The sequence below is a fragment of the Scyliorhinus canicula genome, chromosome 3, assembly GCF_902713615.1.
Source record: "Scyliorhinus canicula chromosome 3, sScyCan1.1, whole genome shotgun sequence".
Classification (NCBI taxonomy): domain Eukaryota; kingdom Metazoa; phylum Chordata; class Chondrichthyes; order Carcharhiniformes; family Scyliorhinidae; genus Scyliorhinus; species Scyliorhinus canicula.
The window spans coordinates 20,646,577-20,668,701 of NC_052148.1; the positions used below are offsets into that span (position 1 = coordinate 20,646,577).

General features: G+C 45.3%; 1 protein-coding gene across 2 annotated transcripts in view; it reads left to right on the forward strand.

Annotated features, from left to right (window-relative positions):
• Positions 1–21,274, forward strand: part of LOC119963848 (putative pre-mRNA-splicing factor ATP-dependent RNA helicase DHX32) — a 113,680-nt gene extending 92,406 nt beyond the window's left edge. For both annotated transcript variants that reach the window (XM_038793201.1, XM_038793202.1), the window contains exons 9-12: positions 10,300–10,425; positions 12,786–12,976; positions 15,630–15,820; positions 20,194–21,274. In XM_038793201.1, coding sequence (XP_038649129.1) covers positions 10,300–10,425; positions 12,786–12,976; positions 15,630–15,820; positions 20,194–20,383 — 698 coding nt within the window. In that variant the 3' untranslated portion in view covers positions 20,384–21,274. The remainder of the gene's footprint in view (positions 1–10,299; positions 10,426–12,785; positions 12,977–15,629; positions 15,821–20,193) is intronic.
• Positions 21,275–22,125: the final 851 nt, after the last annotated feature.

Consider the following 22,125-nt stretch of genomic DNA (forward strand, 5'->3'; position numbering starts at 1 on the left):
TCTACGCCAACAACCACCACTTCCACCCTGATAATGAGACTTGTGTGCTGAAAAGGAAACCAAATTGCCTCAGATGCCTACTTGGTGGTTGTTCAGTAGTGCATCAGCTTTTCAAACCTTATGGATGGAAAATCTAACCCCATAATCTTCATTTCTGCAACAGTGCTGATTCAAATTTCCCACTCTGGGCACGCCTGCCCTGCTCACTCCCTCTGAGAACCATTGTCCAATGCTGTAAAATGATACAGCGACCTGCAACTTTTATGTATATGAGCTGGGTCCCCAGGTTTTGAGATGGGGTTCTCTTTCCGGGGCAGAATTCCCATGCAACCTCATTTTAAGCCACACCACAGCCCAGTTGGAATTTCTGGGCTAATTTTATTTCAAATGTAAGAATTCTGTGGTGTTGGCACCAGACATTTCTTGCCTTTACTTTGTTTCCTGTGAACAAAAAGCAGAAACACTGAAGAGGAACTTTTTAAATAAATGTATAAGTTGCAATCTTGATGCAGTAGATCTGTACATTGCCATTATGGAATGAGAGGAGAGTGTTAAGGGGTTCACTTGGGCCATGCAGTCCACAGTGCAATCACAATTCTGTACCCCTTCTTTGGTTCAGCCTCAGACATTTGCAGACTTTTAAAATCTTTGATGTCCTTTTTGACCCTGAGCTGAATTTTCCGACTGTATCCTCCTCACCCTCTTCAAAAACACCTTCTTTCTTCTCCTCTCTCTGCTTCTACCTTGGCCCATCTGTTGCTGAAACCCTCATCTATTATTTTGCCACCTCCAGACTCAACTATTCCAGTTCTCTCTTGGCTAACCTCTCACCTTCCATTCTCTGTAAACCTGAGTTCATCTAAATCTCTGCTGCTTGTATCCTAACTAGCAAAATGACCCATTCATCCCAGTGCCCACTGAATAACTTTGGCTCCTAGTCCATCACTGCCTCAATTTAAACTCCCATCCTGAGTTCAAATGCATCCATGGCCTTGCTCCATAATCAACATTACAAACCTCTGGGATATGTTTTGCCCCCTCCAAGCTTCTTGGCATTCTGGATTTCCTTCAAGCCGTTAGCGGATATGCCGTCACCTATCTAGGCCCTAAGCACTGGAGGTTTTCCTAAACCCCCCCGGCTCTATATCACTCTCCTCCCAGAGGATATTGCTTTAAACCAATCTCTTCGACCACCTTCCCCACCAGCTCCTTATTTGGCTCAGTGTTAAATTTTGGACAATTTTACATAGAAGCAGAATTATGCCACTCGGCCCATCGAGTCTGCTCTGCCATTCAATCCTGGCTGATATTTTTCTCATCTGCATTCTCCTCATAACCCCTGATCCCCTTATTAATCTCTGTCTTAAAGACTGATTTGACCTCCACAGTCTTCTGCAGCAAAGAGTTCCACGGATTCACCACCCTCTGGCTGAAGAAATTCCTCCTCATCTCGGTTTTGGCTTGATAACATTCTTATCAAGTGCCTAGGGGCATTTTACTACCTTACAACTTGCATAACATGTGATCTTGTGGGATTTGGAATGTGAAGCACCTTTATGGAAAGTTTAAGGACAGGAAATGGTACGGATCAAGACTTGCAAAATGAAAACATAGCAATTCATAGTTTATTCTTATGATTGTAATGGTAGAAAGGAAGTGAAATCAGACATGAGCAAATGTTTTCTGTAATTTTATTCTAAATATTTGAAATGTGCAGTTATGAAATGCTGCACCTTATAAATTACAGTTAACAAAAATTGAGTCAGTATGTGGTTAAAACAATGTTGTTCAAGTAGACCTTAGCAATATCCTCGTTGACAAGCTGATTAGAACCTTCAGCAGAAGATACTAACATTACAATTCTCCTAATTTTACATGATAAACTTTACTTATTTGGTTCCTGAGCATCTTAAAGTCCACCGCTAATTTTTCTTTTAGAAAAAAAGTACATTGGGGTCAGTGTGGGTAGTGCAGAGCACCATTGCTTGCAGGTGACCTGTGACTGTGCACCACATTGTATTTTTTTCAATGTTAAATGATGTGTAATTGATAAGAATTTCAGACATGGAGAAAGGAGAGACGGTTTGTAAGGATGTTTTCACAGCAGAAATATGCAAAAAAAGTAATACAAATTCTCAATTATTTGGGCAGCATCAAAAGGATTCATTCTTTAAGTGTCTTGGGATGTTAATTTTAAAGAAATAGTTCTCTGGATGCAAGCATTGATGACAAAGCTGGCATATGGGATGGCGATGGCACAGTGGTATCGTCACTGGACTAAATATTTAGTGGTATCGTCACTAATCCAGAGACCCAGGGCAAGACCTGGGTTTTCAAATCTCACCATGGCAGATGGTTAAATTTGAATTCAATACAAATCTGGAATAAAAAATTTGATGATGACGATGAAGCCATTGCCGATTGTCATAAAGACCTATCTTGTTCATTAATGTCCTTTATGTTGCTAAGTGTGCTTTATACTTAATTGCTCTGTTTTATAACCTTGCTGTAGAGTCGCCAGGTATCTTTATGATACCACCACGAGATTCAAGTTCAAGTGCTGATCAATAACTCAATACACCAGTTAGTAAGGTTCAAATCAAAACACATTTATTATATACACAGTCAATCACTACTCATGCATAAAATACTATTCACTAGGCTATTTCTAACACTAACAGGCCAATACCTAGCTTTGGAAAAGGGACCCACTAGGTCAGGGGAACAATTAGCCTCTCGTTCGATCCTGAGTCTGCAGGCTTCTAGCTGGTATGGACTAATGGTTAGGAGCGCCTATCTCGTAGTATGTGTTGACTGGACACTTACTTGGTTGGTGCAGCTGCTAGGCAAGTCTCTCCGAGTTGAGAGTCACGGTCAAGAGTTCTTTGAGAACTGCCAAGAAGAACAAATTGAACTTGGGGACTCTACTTTATAGTCCCCAGGGGCTTCGCGCCCTTTTGGGCGGACCCGTACCTGGTTCCAAGTGATTGGACTGAGTTCTGATCACTTGGATCGATTTCTCCAATACTGGAGCTGATCGCTGGGCGGTTCCTAAGTGTCCGTTGGCCTTCCTTTGTCTTGGCTCCTGCTGGCGGCGAGGAGACTGGCTTGGCCTCGATTATCTTAACTGTTTCAATTGTTCCCGGGGATCGCTCATCAATATGTAGATGGCTGTCAGTTTCAGTGCTGTCTGGGTTCTGCAAGTTCTAATATACAGGAGATTTTGCACCTGCTTGTTTTTCTGTCCTTGGCTGAATCTCCCTGCATTCTTAGCGAATCTCCATTTTAAAGTCGGGAAGTGTCCAACCCAGGTGGCTACACCTTTAGGGAAGGAAATCTGCCGTCCTTACCTGGTCTGGCCTACATGTGACTCCAGATCCACAGCAATGTGTTTGACTCTCAAAAGTACTCTGAAATGGAGAAAGGAGGACAGTTGGGGATGTGCAACAAATGAAAAATGAAAATGAAAATCGCTTATTACTTCAAATGAAGTTACTGTGAAAATCCCCTAGTCGCCACATTCCGGCACCTGTTCTGGGATGCTGTTACGGGAATCGAACCGTGCTGCTGGCCGCTTGGTCTGCTTTCAAAGCCAATGATTTAGCCCTGTGCTAAACAGCCCCTAAATGCTGGCATAGGCAGCGACGCCCATATCCCCATAAGACTAAAAATCTATATTTTTGTCGCTCTTGAGAAGGTGATGGTGGCGAACCTACATCTTGAACCACTGCCCTTTTTCTATACCTACAGTCTCAGTGCTTTTAAGGAGGGAGTTCCAGGGTTTTGACTCTGACAACAAAAGAACAGCATTGCTAGACCATGTTGTGATGGTGAATGACTTGGAGGTGATGGTATTGGCATGTATCTGCTGCACTTGATCTCTGTGTGGCGGAGGATTCTAGATTGGAGGTAGTGAAAATTCATAATTGCAGTCACCAATTTTTGGTCTGGCACTGGACTGGGTATTTTTAAAACGAGATTGTACATATCCATGCAGTGGGAAACAAGTGCATGTGTGCAATCTTTTCATAAACCTTTCTGTTTCACTGACAGCATTACCCTGAGGGATTGTCACCTGCCTGATTTTACACACATTGTTACTGGCCAATTGTTTAAACTTGCATTATAATGGTCTTTTGACACTATGTATTGAAATGTTTTTTAAAAATCTCACTTATATTATATAATAATATTATTAATATTATTATTATTCTGACGCTGGTTAAAATTTCTAACACGTAACCAGCCACGGAACTTCTGGCAGAGGCCATGGAGTGAGTGATCATACATTAGGTGGCTCCCTCTCAAAGTGGAATTATTTGGTCCTTTTTGCCAGATATAGGGGGGTGTTTGCTGCAAAGTGCATCAGCAGTGAGAGACAGGAATGCTCCTCTGGTAGGGCCAATTTATTGCTTATTAGGCAAGGAGTGTAACGAGCAAGGGGCAGCAGTCTGGCTCTGAAGACTTTCGAACTGGGACAGAGGGAAAGATGGTGGAGGGCTCTGGGGCGTCATTGACTGCCCAATGGTCTACCGAGCAATTGGTGGACCTTTCGTAGGAGTCGATCAGGGTGGCCATAGAGAGAGTGGAGCAAAGGCTGGAGGCACGTGTTCGGCGCTCCAGAAGGTGGAGGAGTCAGTGGTGGATCGTGAAGACCAGTTGGCCTCCTTGGAGGCAGAGATGGTGCTCGTGGCGGAGGGCCAGAAGCGGCTGAGGGAGAAGGCGGAGAATCGCTTCAGGTTTTCTGGACCAAAGAGAAGATTATGCTGTGGGTAAAGGAGACTAGAGATTGTACCTGGGAAGGAAACGTGGTGCATATCTACCAGGATTTGGGTGCAGAGATGGCCAAGTAGCAGGCTGGATTCAACAGGGTCAAGGCGGCCCTCTACAAGGAAGGAGTGAGGTTCAGGATGATGTATCCTGCTCGTCTGTGGGTCATGCACCAGGATCAGCAATTTTATTTTGATAGGCCGGAGGAGGCGAATAAGTTTATGAGAAACCATGGACTGGGGCAATTGTGAGGACATTGAGATGTCAGTATGGGGAATGTGAGTGTGAATGCCAGGCGTATTGTTGTATTTACCATGTGGGTCTAGATAGGGTAAGTGTGCGGGGAAAGGATGGTTGAGGCCTGGAGGTTGAGACCCATGGGTGCAGTCCACTACTCTAGCGGGCAGGTTAGTTACCAGTAGTGCAGTGGGGGGGAGGTGTGGGGTGGTAATGTTGCTTTGTTTATGTGGGGGGAGGGGGGTGATGCTGACATGGGTGGAGTTGCTATAGTTGTTGAGGCCCAGAGGGTGAAAGAGGCATGGACCTTGGGGATCTGAGTAAAGAGGGGTTGTGGCTGATTGGGGATGGGAGGAAGGGGAGGGTGCGGGGAGCCACCCGAACTGGTTGATTACTTGGAACGTTCGGGGATTGAATGGACCGATAAGAGGTCTTGTGTTTTCACTCATTTCAGGGGGTTGAAGGCAGACTTGGTGTTTCTTCAGTAGACGCATTTGAAGGTGGTGGGACCAGACAAGGTTGAGGAAGGGCTGCGTGGGGCAGGTATTCCATTCAGGGTTGGATGTGAGGACGAGGGGGGATAACAGTGTTAGTCAGTAAGAGGGTGACTTTTAAGGTGGGAAGTATAGTGACCGACCCTGGGGGTAGATTTGTGATGGGGAGTGGAGGTTGGTGAATGTGTCTGGTCAAATTGGGGCGATGTGGAGTTTTTGAGATGGGTGTTGGCAAAGAATACGGACCTGGACACTCAATGGGGGTTGGCGTTAATACGGTGCTGGATCCTAGGCTGGACCAGTCATGTCCCAGGACCCTGAAGGTGTCGGTTATGGCAAAGGAGTCGTTGGGGTTCATGGAGAGTATGGAAGGAGCAGACCTGTAGCGGTTTGAGCGGCCGTGGGCGAAGGAATTTTCGTGCTTCCCGCACGTCCACCCGGTGGACGTGCGGATTAATTTCTTTGTCCTGTATTACGTGCTGTTGGCGCAAGTGGTTGGATCGGAGTATTCAGCTATTGTGGTGTTGGACCACGCTCCACATCGTTTGGATTTGTGGGTGGCAAAGGGGAGTCCCCAACGGCCACAGTGGAGGCTGGACGTGAGGTTATTGGCGGATAAGGTAGGGTGGCTATCCGGAACTATGTGGAGCAGAATAAGACGGGGGAGGTTTCTGCCTCCACATTGTGGGAGACACTGAAGGCAGTGGTAAGAGGGGAGTTTATCTCGATCTGGGTGCACAAGGAAAAGGTGGAGTGGACTGAGGTTGAGGTTGGTGGAGGCCATTCTGAGGATTGATCGGAGGTATTCGGCGGCGCCTGAGGAGGCACTGTTGAAGGAGAAACAGAAGATCCATATGGGGGTTTGGCTTGTGTCCACGGGAAAGGCGGTGGGGCCGCTGCGCAGGGTCAGGTGGGGCAATATATGAATATAGGGGAAAAGCCAGCAGGATGATTGCACACCAGTTGAGGCGGCAGGCAGTGGCGGTGAAGGAAATTGGGAGGGTGAAAGATGGCAGGGTTGCGGTGGTAACTGAGCCGGAGGAGGTGAATTGGGTATTTAAGACTTTTTAACGGAAATTATATAGCTCGGAGCCTCCGGTTGGAGATGAGGGTATGAGATGGGTTTTGGATGAGTTGGAGTTCCCGAGGCAAAGATGCAGGATTTTGGGCTCTGATCTGGCTGAGTGTGGTAATGGATTGTGTGGGGTCGATGCAGATGGGGTGGGCCCCGAGTCCGGATGGATTCCCAGCTGAGTTCTATAAAAGGTTTGGGTTGGAGCTGGGGCCCCTGTTAGACGAGGGCCGGGATTCTCCCCTACCCGGCGGGGCGGGGGGTCCCGGCGTAGTGGAGTGGCACCAACCACTCCGGCGTCGGGCCTCCCCAAAGATGCGGAATTCTCCGCATCTTTGGGGGCTAGGCCCGCACCGGAGTGGTTGGCGCCACGCCGACTGGCCGAAAGGCCTTCGCCGGTTCGTGCATGCGCCGTGCATCAGCTGCAGCTGGCGTCACCACCGGCGCATGCGTGGTAGGGGGGTTCTCTTCTGCCTCCGCCATGGTGGAGGCTGTGGCGGCGGCGGAAAAAAAAGAGTGCCCCCACGGCACTGGCCCGCCCGCCGAATGGGCCTGGCCACCGTGGCGGCACCCCCCCGGGGTCCGATCGGCCCGCGCCCTCCCAGGACCCCGGGGCCCCGCTCGCGCCGCCAATCCCGCCGCCACCAGAGGTGGTTTAAACCACATCGGCGGGATTAGCCTCTCGGCGGCGGGACTTCGGCCCATTGCGGGACGGAGAATCGCGCAGGGGGCTGCGTCAGTCGGTGCAGTGCGATTCCCGCCCCCGCCAATTTCCGGGTGGCGGAGAATTCTGGCCACGGTGGGGGCGGGATTTTCACTGGCCCCAGGCGATTCTCTGACCCTGCAGGGGGTCGGAGAATTTCGCCCAAGATGTGTAATGAGTCGAAGGTGAGGAGTGAGCTTCCCTCCACGCTCTCTCAGACTTAGATATTACTCATTTTAAAGAAAGACAAGGACCCGGAGCAGTGTGGGTCATACCTGCCGATTTTGCTGTTGAATGTAGATACAAAGTTGCTGGTGAAGGTACTGGCGAGGTGAATAGAGGATTGTGTGCCGGGTTTGGTACACAAAGATGGGCTTTGTGTAGTATGGCAGCCATCGATGAATGTCCGGAGGTTGTTGAATGTCATTATGAGGAATGAGAAGTGCAAGTGGTGTGACGATGAACACGGAGAAAGCTTTCGATCGGGTTGAGTGGGCGTACTTATTCGAGGTGCTGGGGCTGTTTGTATTTGGACACGGTTTTGTGGACTGGGTTAGGTTATTGTGTAAGGCGCCCAAGGTGAGTGTTCGGACTAACGAGGTCAGCTCAGATGGCTTTGGGTTGCACTGGCCGACATGTCCGCTCTCCCTGCTGTTCTTTGCCCTCGACATTGACAATGGTGCTTAGAGTCTTGAGGGGGTGAAGGGGTATTGAGCGGTGGGGAGGGGGGAAGGCTGGATCACTGAGTTTCTTTGTATGTGGATGAACTCCTGCCGATCTCTTTACGGGGTATCAACTCAACATTGGGAAAAGTGCAGTGGTCAGCACTGCAGTCTCACGGCGCCGAGGTCCCAGGTTCGATCCACACTCTGGGTCACTGTCCGCGTGGAGTTTGCACATTCTCCCTGTGTTTGCGTGGGCTCCCACAACGCAAAGATGTGCAGGCTAGGTGGATTGGACATGCTAAGTTGCCCCTTAATTGGGAGAAAAAAATGAATTGGGTACTCTAAAAAAAAATTTTTTTAAACAAAAGGAAAAAAAGACATTGGGAAAAGTGATATATATTCCCAATTAATTCCTTCGGACAGGAAAGGGGTTTGGGGGCGCTGCCACTTCAATTACTAGGGACGAGTTTTCATTGTCTTGGGATGCAAATAGCGCGGAGTTGGACTCAGCTGCATAAATTGAATTTGCCGCAGTTGGTGGAGAGAATGAAGGCAGACCCTGCTTAAGAGGTGGAATGTGCTGCCATTGCTGTTGGTGGGTCGGGTCCAGACGGTAAAGATGACGTGTTGCGGAAGTTTTTGTTTGTGTTTCAGAAGGATCTTTGTGTCCAAATCATATTTTAGGAAGATTAATGTGATGATTTAGAGGTTCATGTGGATGGGTAAGGCTCCACGAACTGGGAGGTTGTTCTTGGAAAGGGAACGGCAGGGGGGAGTTAGCATTACCGAACATGCAATACTATTAGTGGGCAGCAAACATTGCAATGGTTAGGAATTGGTTGACGGAGGAGCGATCTGCGTGGGTTGGATGGTGGCGGCCTCGTGTGAAGGGTCTATTTTGAGTGCACTGTTGCTGGCGCTCCTTACATTCTCGCCAGCCAGATACTCCATGAGTCAGGTGATGGTATCAGTGTTGAGGATGTGGAACCAGTGCTGGAAGCATTTTAGAATGGAAGGCATGTCCTTGTAGGTGCCGATCTGCGATCACCTTAGGTTTGCTCCAGCGGGGTTAGACGCGAGGTTCGGGGGTGGTGGCAGGTGGGGATAGACTATTTTAGGAATTTATTTGTTGGTGAGAAGTTTACAGGTCTGGAGGAGCAGAAAGGGACATATCAGTTGCCGAAGGAGCATGGCTTCCGGTATCTGCAGGTGAGGGACTTTATGAGGAAGGATGTTCCTTTATTTCTGACATTTACCCGACGTCCCCCACCCTCTCCCCTCCTCCTACCCCGCTTCCCCCAGTGTTGCAGGATAAACTTCTGTATGAGAAGGAAGTAGGCAAAAGCAGCCTCTTGGGTATGTATGGGGAGCTGTTGAGAAAAAACGCCCCGGTGGAGGAGGTGAGGCATAAATGGGAAGAGGAGCTTGGGGGTGGGGGCTTGCTGGGGGCTGGAGTATGGAGTGAGGCTTTGTGGAGGGTTAATGCGTCTCATCCAGTTTAAAGTGGTAGACAGGTCCCACATGACGGTGTCCAGGATGAGTCGGTTCTTTTCAAGGGTGGAGGATAGATCTGGGCGATGTGCGGGGAGGCCGACGAATCATATTCATATGTTTTGGGCATGTCTGAGGTTGAGGGGGTTTTGGAGAGAATTTACAGATATGATGTCAAAGATTTTTGGGGTAATGGTAGCGCCGAGTCCAGAGGTGACAATATTTGGAGTGTCAGAAGATCTGGCAGTGCATGTGGGGAGAGAGGCCGATGCGTTGGTCTTTGGCTCCCTGATAGCCTGGAGATGGATTCTATTGTGCTGGCAGGACCCGGAGCCGCTGAGCGTAGGGGTGTGGGTGAGTTTTTGGCAGAGTTCTTGCACTTAGGGAAGTTTGCCATTAGGGGGGCAGAGGTGGAATCTGTTCATCGACTCCTTTAAGGAGTATTGAATCATCAGGAGGGGGATTTTTTTATTCAGCTCAGGTTGGTGGGCTGGTTCCGGTGGTGGCAACGGGCAGAGTGGGGGCGAGGGTTGAGGGGCTATGCAAGGATGTTTTGATGGTTTGCTGTTGCAGCAGTTAGTTTTTGTGATTTTTCTTCTTTGCTCTGTATATATTAGAAAATGCCTCCAATAAATTTTTTTAAATAATTTTTTTTTAAAAGTAACCAGCCACATTTTCTTTATTAAAGAAAAGCCAGACGAACGTCAGTGCTCAAAGCAGAACTGTCTAGTCCCAATCCAAAAGTGTGCTTGCCAATCTGCCATAACAATTATGACCATATATTTAAATAATGCTGCGCTCTCCCTTGATTATTATATACGAGCATTGTGGAAGACATTATGACCCATGTACTTAATCTTTCCTCAGCATCACCATGTTTTGTTGCACCACCCAAACATTTAGAGGAAGCTGCAGCCATACGCAGGAGAGTTCTTCTACATCCCGAGGGTGACCATTTTACTCTCATCAATGTCTACAATGCATTCAAACAACGTAAGTATGGAAAAATCAATATTATTTCAATGATGTCGTTGATTATTTTCTTCAGCAGCCCCCCCCCCCCCCCCCCCCCCCCCCCCGCCCCTCCAAAAAGTAATGCCACTCCGTCAGTCGTACACATTACCACTTGCATGTCTTTAGTGATCGTCTAACTAACTGGAAAAAAAAGCAAAATACTGCAGATTCTGGAAATCTGATGTAAAAAGAGAAATGCTGGAAAGACTCAGCCGGTCTTTCCCAGCATCTGAGGAAGATCCATACAGACTTGAAATATTAATCCTCTTTCCCTCTCCGCAGATGCTGCCAGACTTGCTGAGTCTAACCAGCATTTTCTGTTTTGACATCTATCTTACTGATATTTTATTTATTTATTTTATTTATTTATCATCCAATATTTGTTTTCACCTCTGTGGAGCATTTTGTGATGTTATAGCGTACTAAATCCCTTTAAAAGTGTGAGTTAATTATGCTTTTGGGTTCGTGTGCATTCATTTTGTGCGTTTCAGTAACCCAGCCAAGGACTCTGTTTCCTGTGTTAGGTGCACCTGCTGCCGTTGCTGCGGGGTCAGGGACTATTAATACCGTTAACGTTGTATTGCTCTAACAAGAATATCCTTCTTTGAGAATCTTACTCCGAGGCTGGAAAAGCTGCAGCATTGTGAAATAGATTTTATTTTTTTAATATTTAGTCTTTCATAGGATGTGAGCATCGCTGGCTAGGCCAGTATTTATTGTTCATCTATAACTGCCCTTGAGGCACCAATGTACAGTCCCTCGAGTCCATTTGTTCTGCACAACTTGCGCTATCATAAGCGCTATCTGATTCAGTTGTGTCATGTAGGAAAAGCATGCTACAAGATACTTATAGATGAGGTTATTTGTCATCCATTTGAGTTTTTCAATCCAGAGGGATCTTAAAGATTTCCCCATTGTAGTACCTAATTGTTTTTTAAAAATGATTCCAGGCTTTTGCCTCCAGGTTTATTCTACACATTCATCAGACCTGTGTGAAAACTTTCCTAATGATATTGGTAAAATTACCTTTCACTGGTTTGAGCTCGGTTTAGATTGAAGTAATATTGTGGGTTAACTTTCCTTTGCCCTTAGTATATGTGTATGTTGTAAAAGGTACTTTATCCAGGGAAACAAAAGAAAATAACTTCAGATGCTAAAAATCTGAACCAATCCACAGCAGGTTAGCCAACATCAATGGGGAAAATTTGATGTTTCAGTTCTGAAGTCTTCATCAGAGTTGGAAAAGGTTATGGATTAGCAATGTTAAAAAAGAACAGAAAACAAATGAAAGAAAGGGGGAGATTCTGAAGTGATGAAGGCATGAGTACGCATGCACTGATACTTTTGTGTGCACTGGCATGGAACTGTTAAGTCATAGTGAGTATGCCAGATTTTCTCGTGTTTTCTCTTGTTCCCTGTGTAAATAATGGATGTTTGTCTGCTGTATCCTCCAGGCTGACAAAGAATTAGCATCTGAAAAAGCTTATAAGTAACTACTCTTAAAGTCAGAAGAAATTGCATTATAATCATTTAGCTGGTTCTGCTCATGTATCTGCCACGCTCCCTTTGGGTTGTGGATATTTGCACTGACTTGTACAGAATGTCGCTTTCTATCTTCTATCATTTTTAGAATTCTTCATTAATTTTCAGCATGTCATAAGAATATTGTAATTGGAACCAATTGAATGGTTTAGGAGCATCCTTGAATATTTTTTGGGTCCTAAGAAGAGCGTTCCTGCTCTTGGCACCACCAAAGCGCACCAGTTGGTTAGGCTGGCCAGTGCCTGCTGCACATGGGTGGAGTAAATGTTGTCATATTATGCCACTGCCCACCCATTATTTTCACAAGCTGGATGTCCATTTTTCAAACAAATCCAAGAAAGACATGATGTGGAGATGCCGACGTTGGACTGGGGTGAGCACAGTAAGAAGTCTTACAACACCAGGTTAAAGTCCAACAGGTTTGTTTCAAATCACTAGCTTTCGGAGCACTGCTCCTTCCTCAGGTGAATGAAGAGGTATGTTCCAGAAACATTTATATAGACAAAGTCAAAGGTGCAAGACAATGCTTTGAATGCATGCAACCTTTCATTGGAAGTCTGCTAAACCTGAAATTATAACAAGTAAATGCATGCAGCATGCAGAGTATTTCCAGTACTTTCTTTCACCCCCTTTTCACTTCAAGCTAAAATCATGAAATGACCCCACAATTAATGTAATCCTTGGGGGGAAAAACTCATGATCTGTTGTTGCTGCCTACATTGTATCCAAAGCTTTTTATTTTATTTATTGGTGAGAGGACAGTGATATCTCATTACCCTTATAAAATCTGCTTGTAGATAATGAAGATGAAACATGGTGTCTGAAGAATTATCTGAGTTATTCTGCTCTGAAGCTGGCTGATGTTGTCCGCTATGAATTGTTGGAACTGATGCAAAGGATTGAGCTGCCTGTGTCACCAGCAAACTTCGGAATGGAGGAAAATGTGCTTAACGTAAAGAAAGCTCTGATCTCCGGCTACTTCCTTAAGGTGCGTGATCATGTTGTACCTTTGCAACTCCTCCCAAGGCTTGACATCCAGTCAAGATCTTGTGCTGACTGTACATAGTTCCTATTAATTTAGCTATGTTGCATGTCTGCTCTTGTCAACCTTCCCTTGGGAAAAAAACTCTTGTCATACCTGGTTGCATTATTACCAGTGGAATGTTTGATGAACATGTCATGGTGATGCTCCTCTACCAGGTGTGTGATACAGAAGCCCCCAAATTCTTTGCCACGTGTTTTAGCTATTAGCTTAACTATTTTCCATAGAAATGAAAATATCCGTCTTGCCCAACTGTATGGTTGGAAGGCACAGCTATATGTGTCGTGTTATATTTGGATCAAAAACACGTAGTCGACTGAGTGTTAGACCACATAATGAAGAAAAGATTGAAAAACCCACTGATGGTGCAACGTTTAAGAATTGAAATACCTACATATTTTTGTCAGTCTTTAAATTCAATATTCAACTAACACTATCACAATTCAAATTAATTAACCTTTGTTAGGAATTGAAAATAATTTTAAAAAAATAAACTGATCAGTATTAGCAAGCAAAAGATATTTCCAGCATATCTTTAATGAAAATTAAAATGTGAATAGCTGCTGTCACTTGTGAGTTTGACTGATTAAAGCTGATAAATCAAGTATTTAGTCTTAAAATTCATCAGTGAGCTGCACTTAAACCTGTTCCAGCAAGCTTTTCCCTGATAGCTGCATCCATGTAGATAGTTGGCATCAGTTGAAATCGTATTGCAGGTCTTCAGAAATTATTTTCCACAAACTCTATTAAAAAAATGAGTTTCCCTTTCTTCCTTGATGGGATGCGGGTGTCTCTGGGAAGGCCAGCATTTGTTGCCCATCCCTAATTTCACTTGAGACGGCAGTGAGCTGCCGCCTGTTGACAGCTGAGTGGCATACTAGACCAGTGGTCTTCAAACTTTTTTTCCAGGGACCCATTTTTACAAGCCAGCCGACCTTTACGACCCACGCCAGCCGGCCTTCGCGACGCACCATAGAACATAGAACAGTACAGCACAGAACAGGCCCTTCGGCCCTCGATGTTGTGCCGAGCAATGATCACCCTACTTAAACCCACGTAACCTGTATACCCGTAACCCAACAATCCCCCCATTAACCTTACACTACGGGCAATTTAGCATAGCCAATCCACCGAACCCGCACATCTTTGGACTGTGGGAGGAAACCGGAGCACCCGGAGGAAACCCACGCACACACAGGGAGGACGTGCAGACTCCACACAGACAGTGACCCAGCCGGGAATCGAACCTGGGACCCTGGAGCTGTGAAGCATTGATGCTAACCACCATGCTACCGTGAGGCCCACTTTCTCTTAACTTCAATGCGAGAGGTGAGCCTGCTCGGTCCTCATGATCTCACTCCAATCAGGTTCACAGGAGGAGAGCCTGGTTTCGTACCTCAGTTCGTAAACTCTGAGTAGCTCCCCTATTGACTGATCATTACAGTAACTATTCAAGCAGAAGAAGTGCACCGTCATTGGGATTGACTGGTCACTGTTTCGATTCAATGCTTTAATGTAATCTAAAAGGTCAGCAAAAAGCCTATAACCACCCTTCAGTAGACAGAGGGCAACGATGTGTTGATTTTCAATGGCTTTCATTATATCCCTTGCCAAACGTTCAGTTCTGTCCATGATTGAACCATGAGGAATATAGACTCCAAATCATTACAGTAATGTTTAGGGAGGCAAAACAGATTGAGGTTATAAAAGCAAATTACTGCAGATGCTGGAATCTGAAATGAAAGAGAAAACGCTGGAAAATCTCAGCAGGTCTGACAAAGCTTTGACAAAGAGTCATTGGACTCAAAACGTTAGCTCTTTTCTCTCCCTACAGATGCTGCCAGACCTGCTGAGATTTTCCAGCATTTTCTCTTTCAAATCGAGGTCATAGCCTTGTTCATCATTGGTCATCACCACGCAGTCAGTGGCCCCACGCCGCGATTGCACTTTGACCCCGGGGTCAGGTCCCAACACTCCCAGGCTGCATGCGCACTGATGAGCGGACACGCATGCGGAGTGTGCCTGCATTCTTTTAGCTGGTCGCGGCCGCCATTTTCAAAGCCACTCACATCTGGCACTGTTATAAGCTCCGCGGGTCGGGACCCCCATTTTTTAAATGTGCGAGACCATTTCCGAGGACGTTTAAGAGTCAGTCACATTGCCCTGGGTCTGGAAGCACATGTTCGCCAGACCAGGTAAGATGGCAGGTTTCCTTCCCTGAGGCACATTAGTGCACTAGATTGTTGTTTTATATTAATCCGATAGATTACAGTCACTATTATTCCAGATTTATTTAATTAACTGGATCATTAGTTCAGGCCTCTAGATTACTAGACTAGTAATATAATCGCAATTCTACATTTCCCATTGATGTGTGTCACAGTTATTTATGATGCATGTTAAAAAAAAAATCTTTAAAATGGTATCCTACAAGGTGAGGCTTTGTCTTATTCCTGTGCATTGGTAAATATTTAATTCAATGGTAAATTAACTGAGCACTTAATTTAACTAATTAATCACACTTATTTATTCTTCCCCTTCTACTCCCTTTCTCCTGTAACCCCTTTCCCTTTTGGGAAACAACAAATCCGGTTTCTAGGTCGCAAGAGACGTGGATGGCTCTGGGAATTACCTGATGCTAAATCATAAGCATGTGGCTCACTTGCATCCTTTATCGTGTTATATCACCAGGAAGCCTCGGCCCCGGCCTCCCTCCTGGGTCCTCTACCACGAGTTTACCATTTTCCAAGACAACTGCATCAGCGTCGTCTCTGAGATTCATCCTGAAATGTAAGACTGCTACTAAATTATCCCTGTCTTTGGGAATAATATGTACATTGCAGTGTTAATGTAAGCCTACTTGTGACACCAATAAATATTATTATTAGGATTCCTCCAGATTTAAATTAATTTTATAGTGAGTGACTCACTGCAGTGACTAGAAATTTTCAGTGTTATCATTGAACTGACTCAACAGTTTTTACGATTGCTTTCACATCTCTGCTGGTCTGTTCAGATCTCAATCTTCACCTACTTAACTGGTTCCAAACAAAACACCTTAACATTTAATTAATCATGACGTTCGCTGACTGGTGTGCTGTTATAATAATCTTTATTAGGGCCACAAGTAGGCTTACATTACACTGCAGTGAAGTTACTGTAAAAATCCTCTATTCGCCACATTCCGGCCCTGTTCGGGTACACAGAGGGAGAATTCACAATGTCCAATTCACCTAACAGCATGCCTTTTGGGACTTGTGGGAGGAAACCAGAGCACCCGGTGGAAACCCACGCAGACACGGGGAGAAAGTGCAGACTCCACACAGACACAGTGACCCAAGCTGGGAATCGAACCTGAGACCCTGATATTGTGAAGCAACAGTGCTAATCACTGTGCTACCGTGCCGCCCTGTTTTAGTGTAAGATTTCAGTGTGCTATTTACTTCTGAACTCGAATCACTAATCTAACCAGAAACAGGAACAATCTGATAACTGATCTGTGCGACACCACATTTAGCACAATATCCAATATCATGTCCAGCTGTTTCATACACATCAGCCAATTCCACAGGTTTCAGCTTTTGCCCCCACTCCCAAGCTTCTTTGACAGTCTTTTGTATGAAACTTTGTCAGAGTTTTACAAGTCTAGGTCGGTCACATCATAGGGTTTTCCAAAGTTCACTTGGGTATCACTTCCTGATAAACTGTAAAGGAGTTGGTTAGGCAGGATCTTCCCCCTTCTGAATCTGTGTTGGTGACTATTTACAACTAGTCTTCTTCTCCGTACTCTTGGTTTCAGAGTCTGTTTTGTTTTAAAATCTCCTTTAAATGTTTGTCAGTAGACTTGCTTCCATTGCTGTACCCAGATCCTTCTGAATTATTATTTTACTGCAGAATGATTTCCAGACATTGACCCTAAAATTGCTTTTTATTCGTCTGAATCTATGAGCACCCCCTCCCTGAAATCGTCTCAATCTTTGCAGCAGACTTCAGCTGACAAAGATTTGTATTCCAATTTACCAGAAGACCATAAGCCATAGGAGCAGAATTAGGCCACTCGGCCCATCGAGTCTGCTCCGCCATTTAATCATGGCCGATATTTTCTCATACCCATTCTCCTGCCTTCTCCCCATAAGCCCTGATCCCCTTACTAATCAAGAACCTACCTATCTCTGTCTTAAAGACACTCAGTGATTTGGCCTCCGCAGCCTTCTGAGGCAAATTGTTCCACAGATTCGCCACCCACTGGAGGAAGAAATTCCTCCTCATTTAAGTTTTAACGGATCGCCCTTTAGTCTGAGGTGGTGTCCTCTGGTCTAGTTTCTCTTACAAGTGGAAACATTCTCTCCACGTCCACTTTATCCAGGCCTCGCAGTATCCTGTAAGTTTCAATAAGATTCCCCCCTCGTCCTTCTAAACTCCAACGAGTACAGACCCAGAGTCCTCAACTGTTCTTTATAAGACTAGTTCTTCATTCCAGGGATCATTCTTGTGAAACTCCTTTGGACCTTTCCAAGGACGGCACATCCTTCCTTAGATACAGGGCCCAAAACTGCACACAATACTCCAAATGGGGTCTGACCAGAGCGTTATACAGCCTCAGAAGTACCTTCCTGGTCTTGGGCGCGATTCTCCGCCCCCCCCACTCCGGGTGGGAGAATAGCGGGAGGGCCTCCCTACATTTTTCACGCCCTCCCGCTTTTCCCCCACGCCACGAATTGCCGCTCGCCGTTGGGGAGAAATGGGGTGTAATCTGTTAAGTATGTCCAGGAAAGTTTCCTCAGGCAGCATGTGGAGGGTCCTACTCGGAAAGGGCAAAACCTGACCTCCTCTTGGAAAAGTGGTGATGGTGAGGGACCACTTTGGGACCAGTGACCATGGTTCTATTAATTTTAAAATAGTTATGGAAAGGACAACACTGGTCCACGGGTGCAAGTTCTAAATTGGGGCAAAGCAAATTTTGATGAACTTAGACAGGAGCATGCAAGGGTTGATTGGAGTAGCTTGTTTGAGGTGAAAGAGGCCTCCGGCAAGTGGGAGGCCTTTAAAAGTGAAATAGCTGGAGTTCAGGGTCTATATATTCCTGTTAGAGTGAACCCTGGGTGACAAAACATATTGAAGTTTTGGCAGGAAAAAGGAGGAGACATGGCTCGGATACAAGCAGCTGAAATCAAGGGATTCCCTGGAGGTTTACAGGGGATACAGGAGTATACTCGAGAAGGAAATTAGGAGGGCAAAAAGGGGGCATGTGATAGCTTTGGCTGAGAGGATTAAGGTGAATCAAAAGGGATTCTTTAAGGATATTAAAGGATAAAGAATAACTAGAGACAGAATAGGACCCCTCAAGGACCTAAGTGGACATGTTTGGAACCGCAGGGGAAGAGTGAGGTTCTCAACGAATATTTCTCCTCGTTGTTTACCATGGACAAAGACATGAAGATTTGGGAACCTGGGAAGGTTAGTGGCGGTATATTGGGGACACTTCACATTACAGTAGAGGGGGTGATGGACGTATTAAAATTTATGAAGGTGGATAAATCCCTTGGCCTTGATCAGGGATATCCAAGAACACTGCGTGAGACTAGAGAAGAAATTGCGGGAGCCCTGGCTGAGATATTTGTATCGCTGTTAGCCACGGGTGAGGTACCAGAAGACTGGAGGGTAGAAAATGTTGTGCCCTTATTTAAGAAGGGCTGCAAAGAAACACCTGAGCGTTATAGACCGGTCAGCCTAATATCTGTGGTGTGTAAGTTACTATAGAGGATTATGAGGGATAAGATACACAGGCATTTGGAAAGACGGGGTTTGATTAGGAGTAGTCAGCATGACTTTTTGCATGGGAGATCATGCCTTACAAATTTGTTAAGAGTTCTTTGATAGAGTGATCAGGAAGATTGATGAGGGCAGAGTAGTAGACATGGACTTCATTAAGACCTTTGATAAAGTTCCACATGGAAGGCTGCTCAGGAAGGTTAGATTACATGGAATCCAGGGAGAGCTGGCAAATTGGTTATACAATTGGCTTGATAGTAGGAAGCAGAGGGTAATGGTGGAAGGATGCTTGTCGGACTGGAGGCCTGTGACTAGTGGTGTGTCTCGGGTTAGTACCAGGCCCATTGCTGTTTGTTATCTATAACAACAATTTGGATGAGAGTATACAAGGCATGATCAGTAAGTTTGCAGCTGACAAAATAGGTGGTGTATTGTGGACAGTGAGGAAGGTTATCAAAAATTGCAGCAGGATCTTGATCAACTGAGGAAATGGGCCGAGAAATGGCAAATGGAGTTCAATATAGATAAGTGTGAGGTGTTGTATTTTGGGAAGTCAAATCAAGGTAGGACTTTCTCGGTGAATGGTAGGACCTTAGGGAGTATCGTGGAACAGAGGGACCTTGGAGTTCAGGTGCACGGCTCTCTAAAGGTGGAGTCACAGGTAGATAGGGCAGTGAAGAAGGCTTTTGTCATGCTGGCCTTCCATCAGTCAGGGCATTGAGTATAGAAGTTGGGAAGTTATGTTGCTATTGTCGACGTTGGTGAGACTGAACCTGGAATATTGTGTTCAGTTCTGGTCGTCTTGCTACAGGAAAGATGTTATTAAACTGGCGAGAGTGAAGAAGAGATTTACAAGGATGTTGCCAGTACTCAAGGGATTGAGTTATAGGGAGAGATTGGACAGGCTTGGACTTTTTTCTTTGGAGCGTAGGAGATTGAGGGGTGATCTTATAGAGGTGTGTAAGACCATGAGAGGCATGGAATGGGTGAATGTCAGTCTTTTTCCCAGGGTTGGAGTGTCATAGGCTTAAGTTAAGAGGAAAGAATTAATGGGAACCTGAGGAGCAGCTTTTTTTACAGAGAGGGTGGTACGTATGTGGAATGAGCTGCCGGAGGAAGTGGTTGAGGCAGGGATATTGACAACATTTAAAAGACATTTGGACAGATACATGGATGGGAAAGGTTGAGAGGGCTATGGGCCAATTTGATTCTAGTCAGAAGATATGGGTGCTGCTGGCAAGGCCAGCATTTGTTATCCATCCCTAATTGCCCTTGAAATGAGTAGCTTGCTAAGCTACTTCAGACGGCAGTTAGGAGTCAGCCACAATTAATTTGAAGCTGTGAATTCTGACATCACCGACTGGATTTAACTTTGTTTTCTTCTTTTCTAGGCTGATTGAGTTTGCGCCGCAATACTACCTGAGCAACTTACCGCCCAGCGAAAGCCGTGACCTGCTCATGAAACTTCGTGAGAAGCTGACTGGTACAGAAACACAGCAAGACGAAGAGGCAGAGGAAACTCTGAAGGAAGATGAAGACACAGAAGAGGTTGAAAATGAGGAGCTCTGCCTACTTCAGTGAATGGGAGGAAAGACAGAATCGGGTGGGCAATGGGACCAGTGACTAACGACAGCTGGTCATTAAATCTACTTGTATACAACATCGGAACCAGATCCAAGGTTTGAATAGAATCACCGCTTTCCAGAAGAAACGGGAGAAAATGAGAATTTCTTCCTCGGGGAATTATGATTTGGAAAACACTGCCTGAAAGGATAGAAAAAAACAGCAACTTTCAAAAGGAAATTAGATGTGTACTTGAAGAGGAAAAGATTTGGGGAAAGAGCAGAGGAGTGAGACTATTTGAGTAGCTTTCGCAAGGAGCAGGGACAATGGGCTGAATGACCTTCTTGGCCGTATAATTCTTTGATTCTAGTCAGAAGATATTTTGGTTCAGCAGTCAGTGAGTCACTTTCAATGGCAAGGACTACACTGCCCTGTATTTGCCCCTGGTCTCTTAAAAGGTAGAAACTGAAGGGTAATGCAGTGGGTTTGGGATACTGTCCTTTCACATACTGGAACTCAGCACAGAATGCTTGTGGAAGTATTACATGTAATGCATGCAAGTTGAAATGAGTTGAGCAGTCTGAACCCATTTTCAGTGTGCGCACAGAATTCCCTATAATTATGTAGTTATGTCACTCCAGGAATGGCTGCTGTAGAAATAGTTAAATGCTGTACGGATATAGCAGCAGTTACCATGCTGATATTGGCACTTAGACAAATATTTGGATCCGCATTGAGGCAACTTTACCCTGTGGCTCTCAGTGCTGTACTTACTTCTGCTCAAGTGTATCGTGCTTGCAATGGGATAGTGCTCCATTTCCCCAAATTAGCATTTCTCACCATGAGTGCAAAAAGATAAAATAAATTTTATAGAATAAAAATGGCCTGAAAAAATGGGATTTCAAAATCTTCACACCTCTCCGGCAATTCTCTGAAAATGATGTCCGATTGTTACTTGAAAAGGATATGGGGGATTGAGCAATGATCAGATTAGATGGTTGATCATGTGAAAAACACCACCAGTTTGAATTACTGAATGGCTTTTTTCTTTGCTATAACACTCCACATCACCATCTTTTGGTGGTTTAGCCCTCATTGTGCTAGTTGAGGGTTGAATAGTGTAACTAACCATCAAGCCTCATTTCTACCACAAAAGGATTTGAGAACACATTTTCTGTCTGTCGCTGGGGGTGTGAGCGGGTGGGCACCCGTATGTTTGCACGTGTGTGTCTGGATGCTTGTGCATATTTGGAAACTCAAATCAAAAAGGTTGACCCTTGCACATTGCACAAGAGGCGAGTAAAGGTTGGACAAAAGTAACATGGCAATACAATAGTATTTATATTTTAAAATACAATGTTTGTGTTTTTAAAGGTTTAGGCACTACATTGATAATATAGTTACTAGGAATTATATGTCTGGACTATAATTTTCTCCCTTAATTTTATAAAGTTAATAATTGTCCTCATTTTCACAGTCACGGGTGCGCACACAACAGTTTTGTTTAATGTGGATATCTTGCACTTGTAGAACACTAAGCTGACTGGAATGCTGAGCAAGCTGGGACCAGTTGTAGGGCAAACAAAGCCAAGTGATAATTTGTGTCTGCTTTCAGGGCCTTAATTCTCTAGCTTCTGAAAATCATTGCAAGTGCAATGTCTGGATAAAGCTCAGCTTTCGAACAATGTGAACATTTCACATCCCAGCTAATAGGATCCAGACTCCACTCTCGGGGGGGGGGGGGGGGGGGAGGGAGAGGG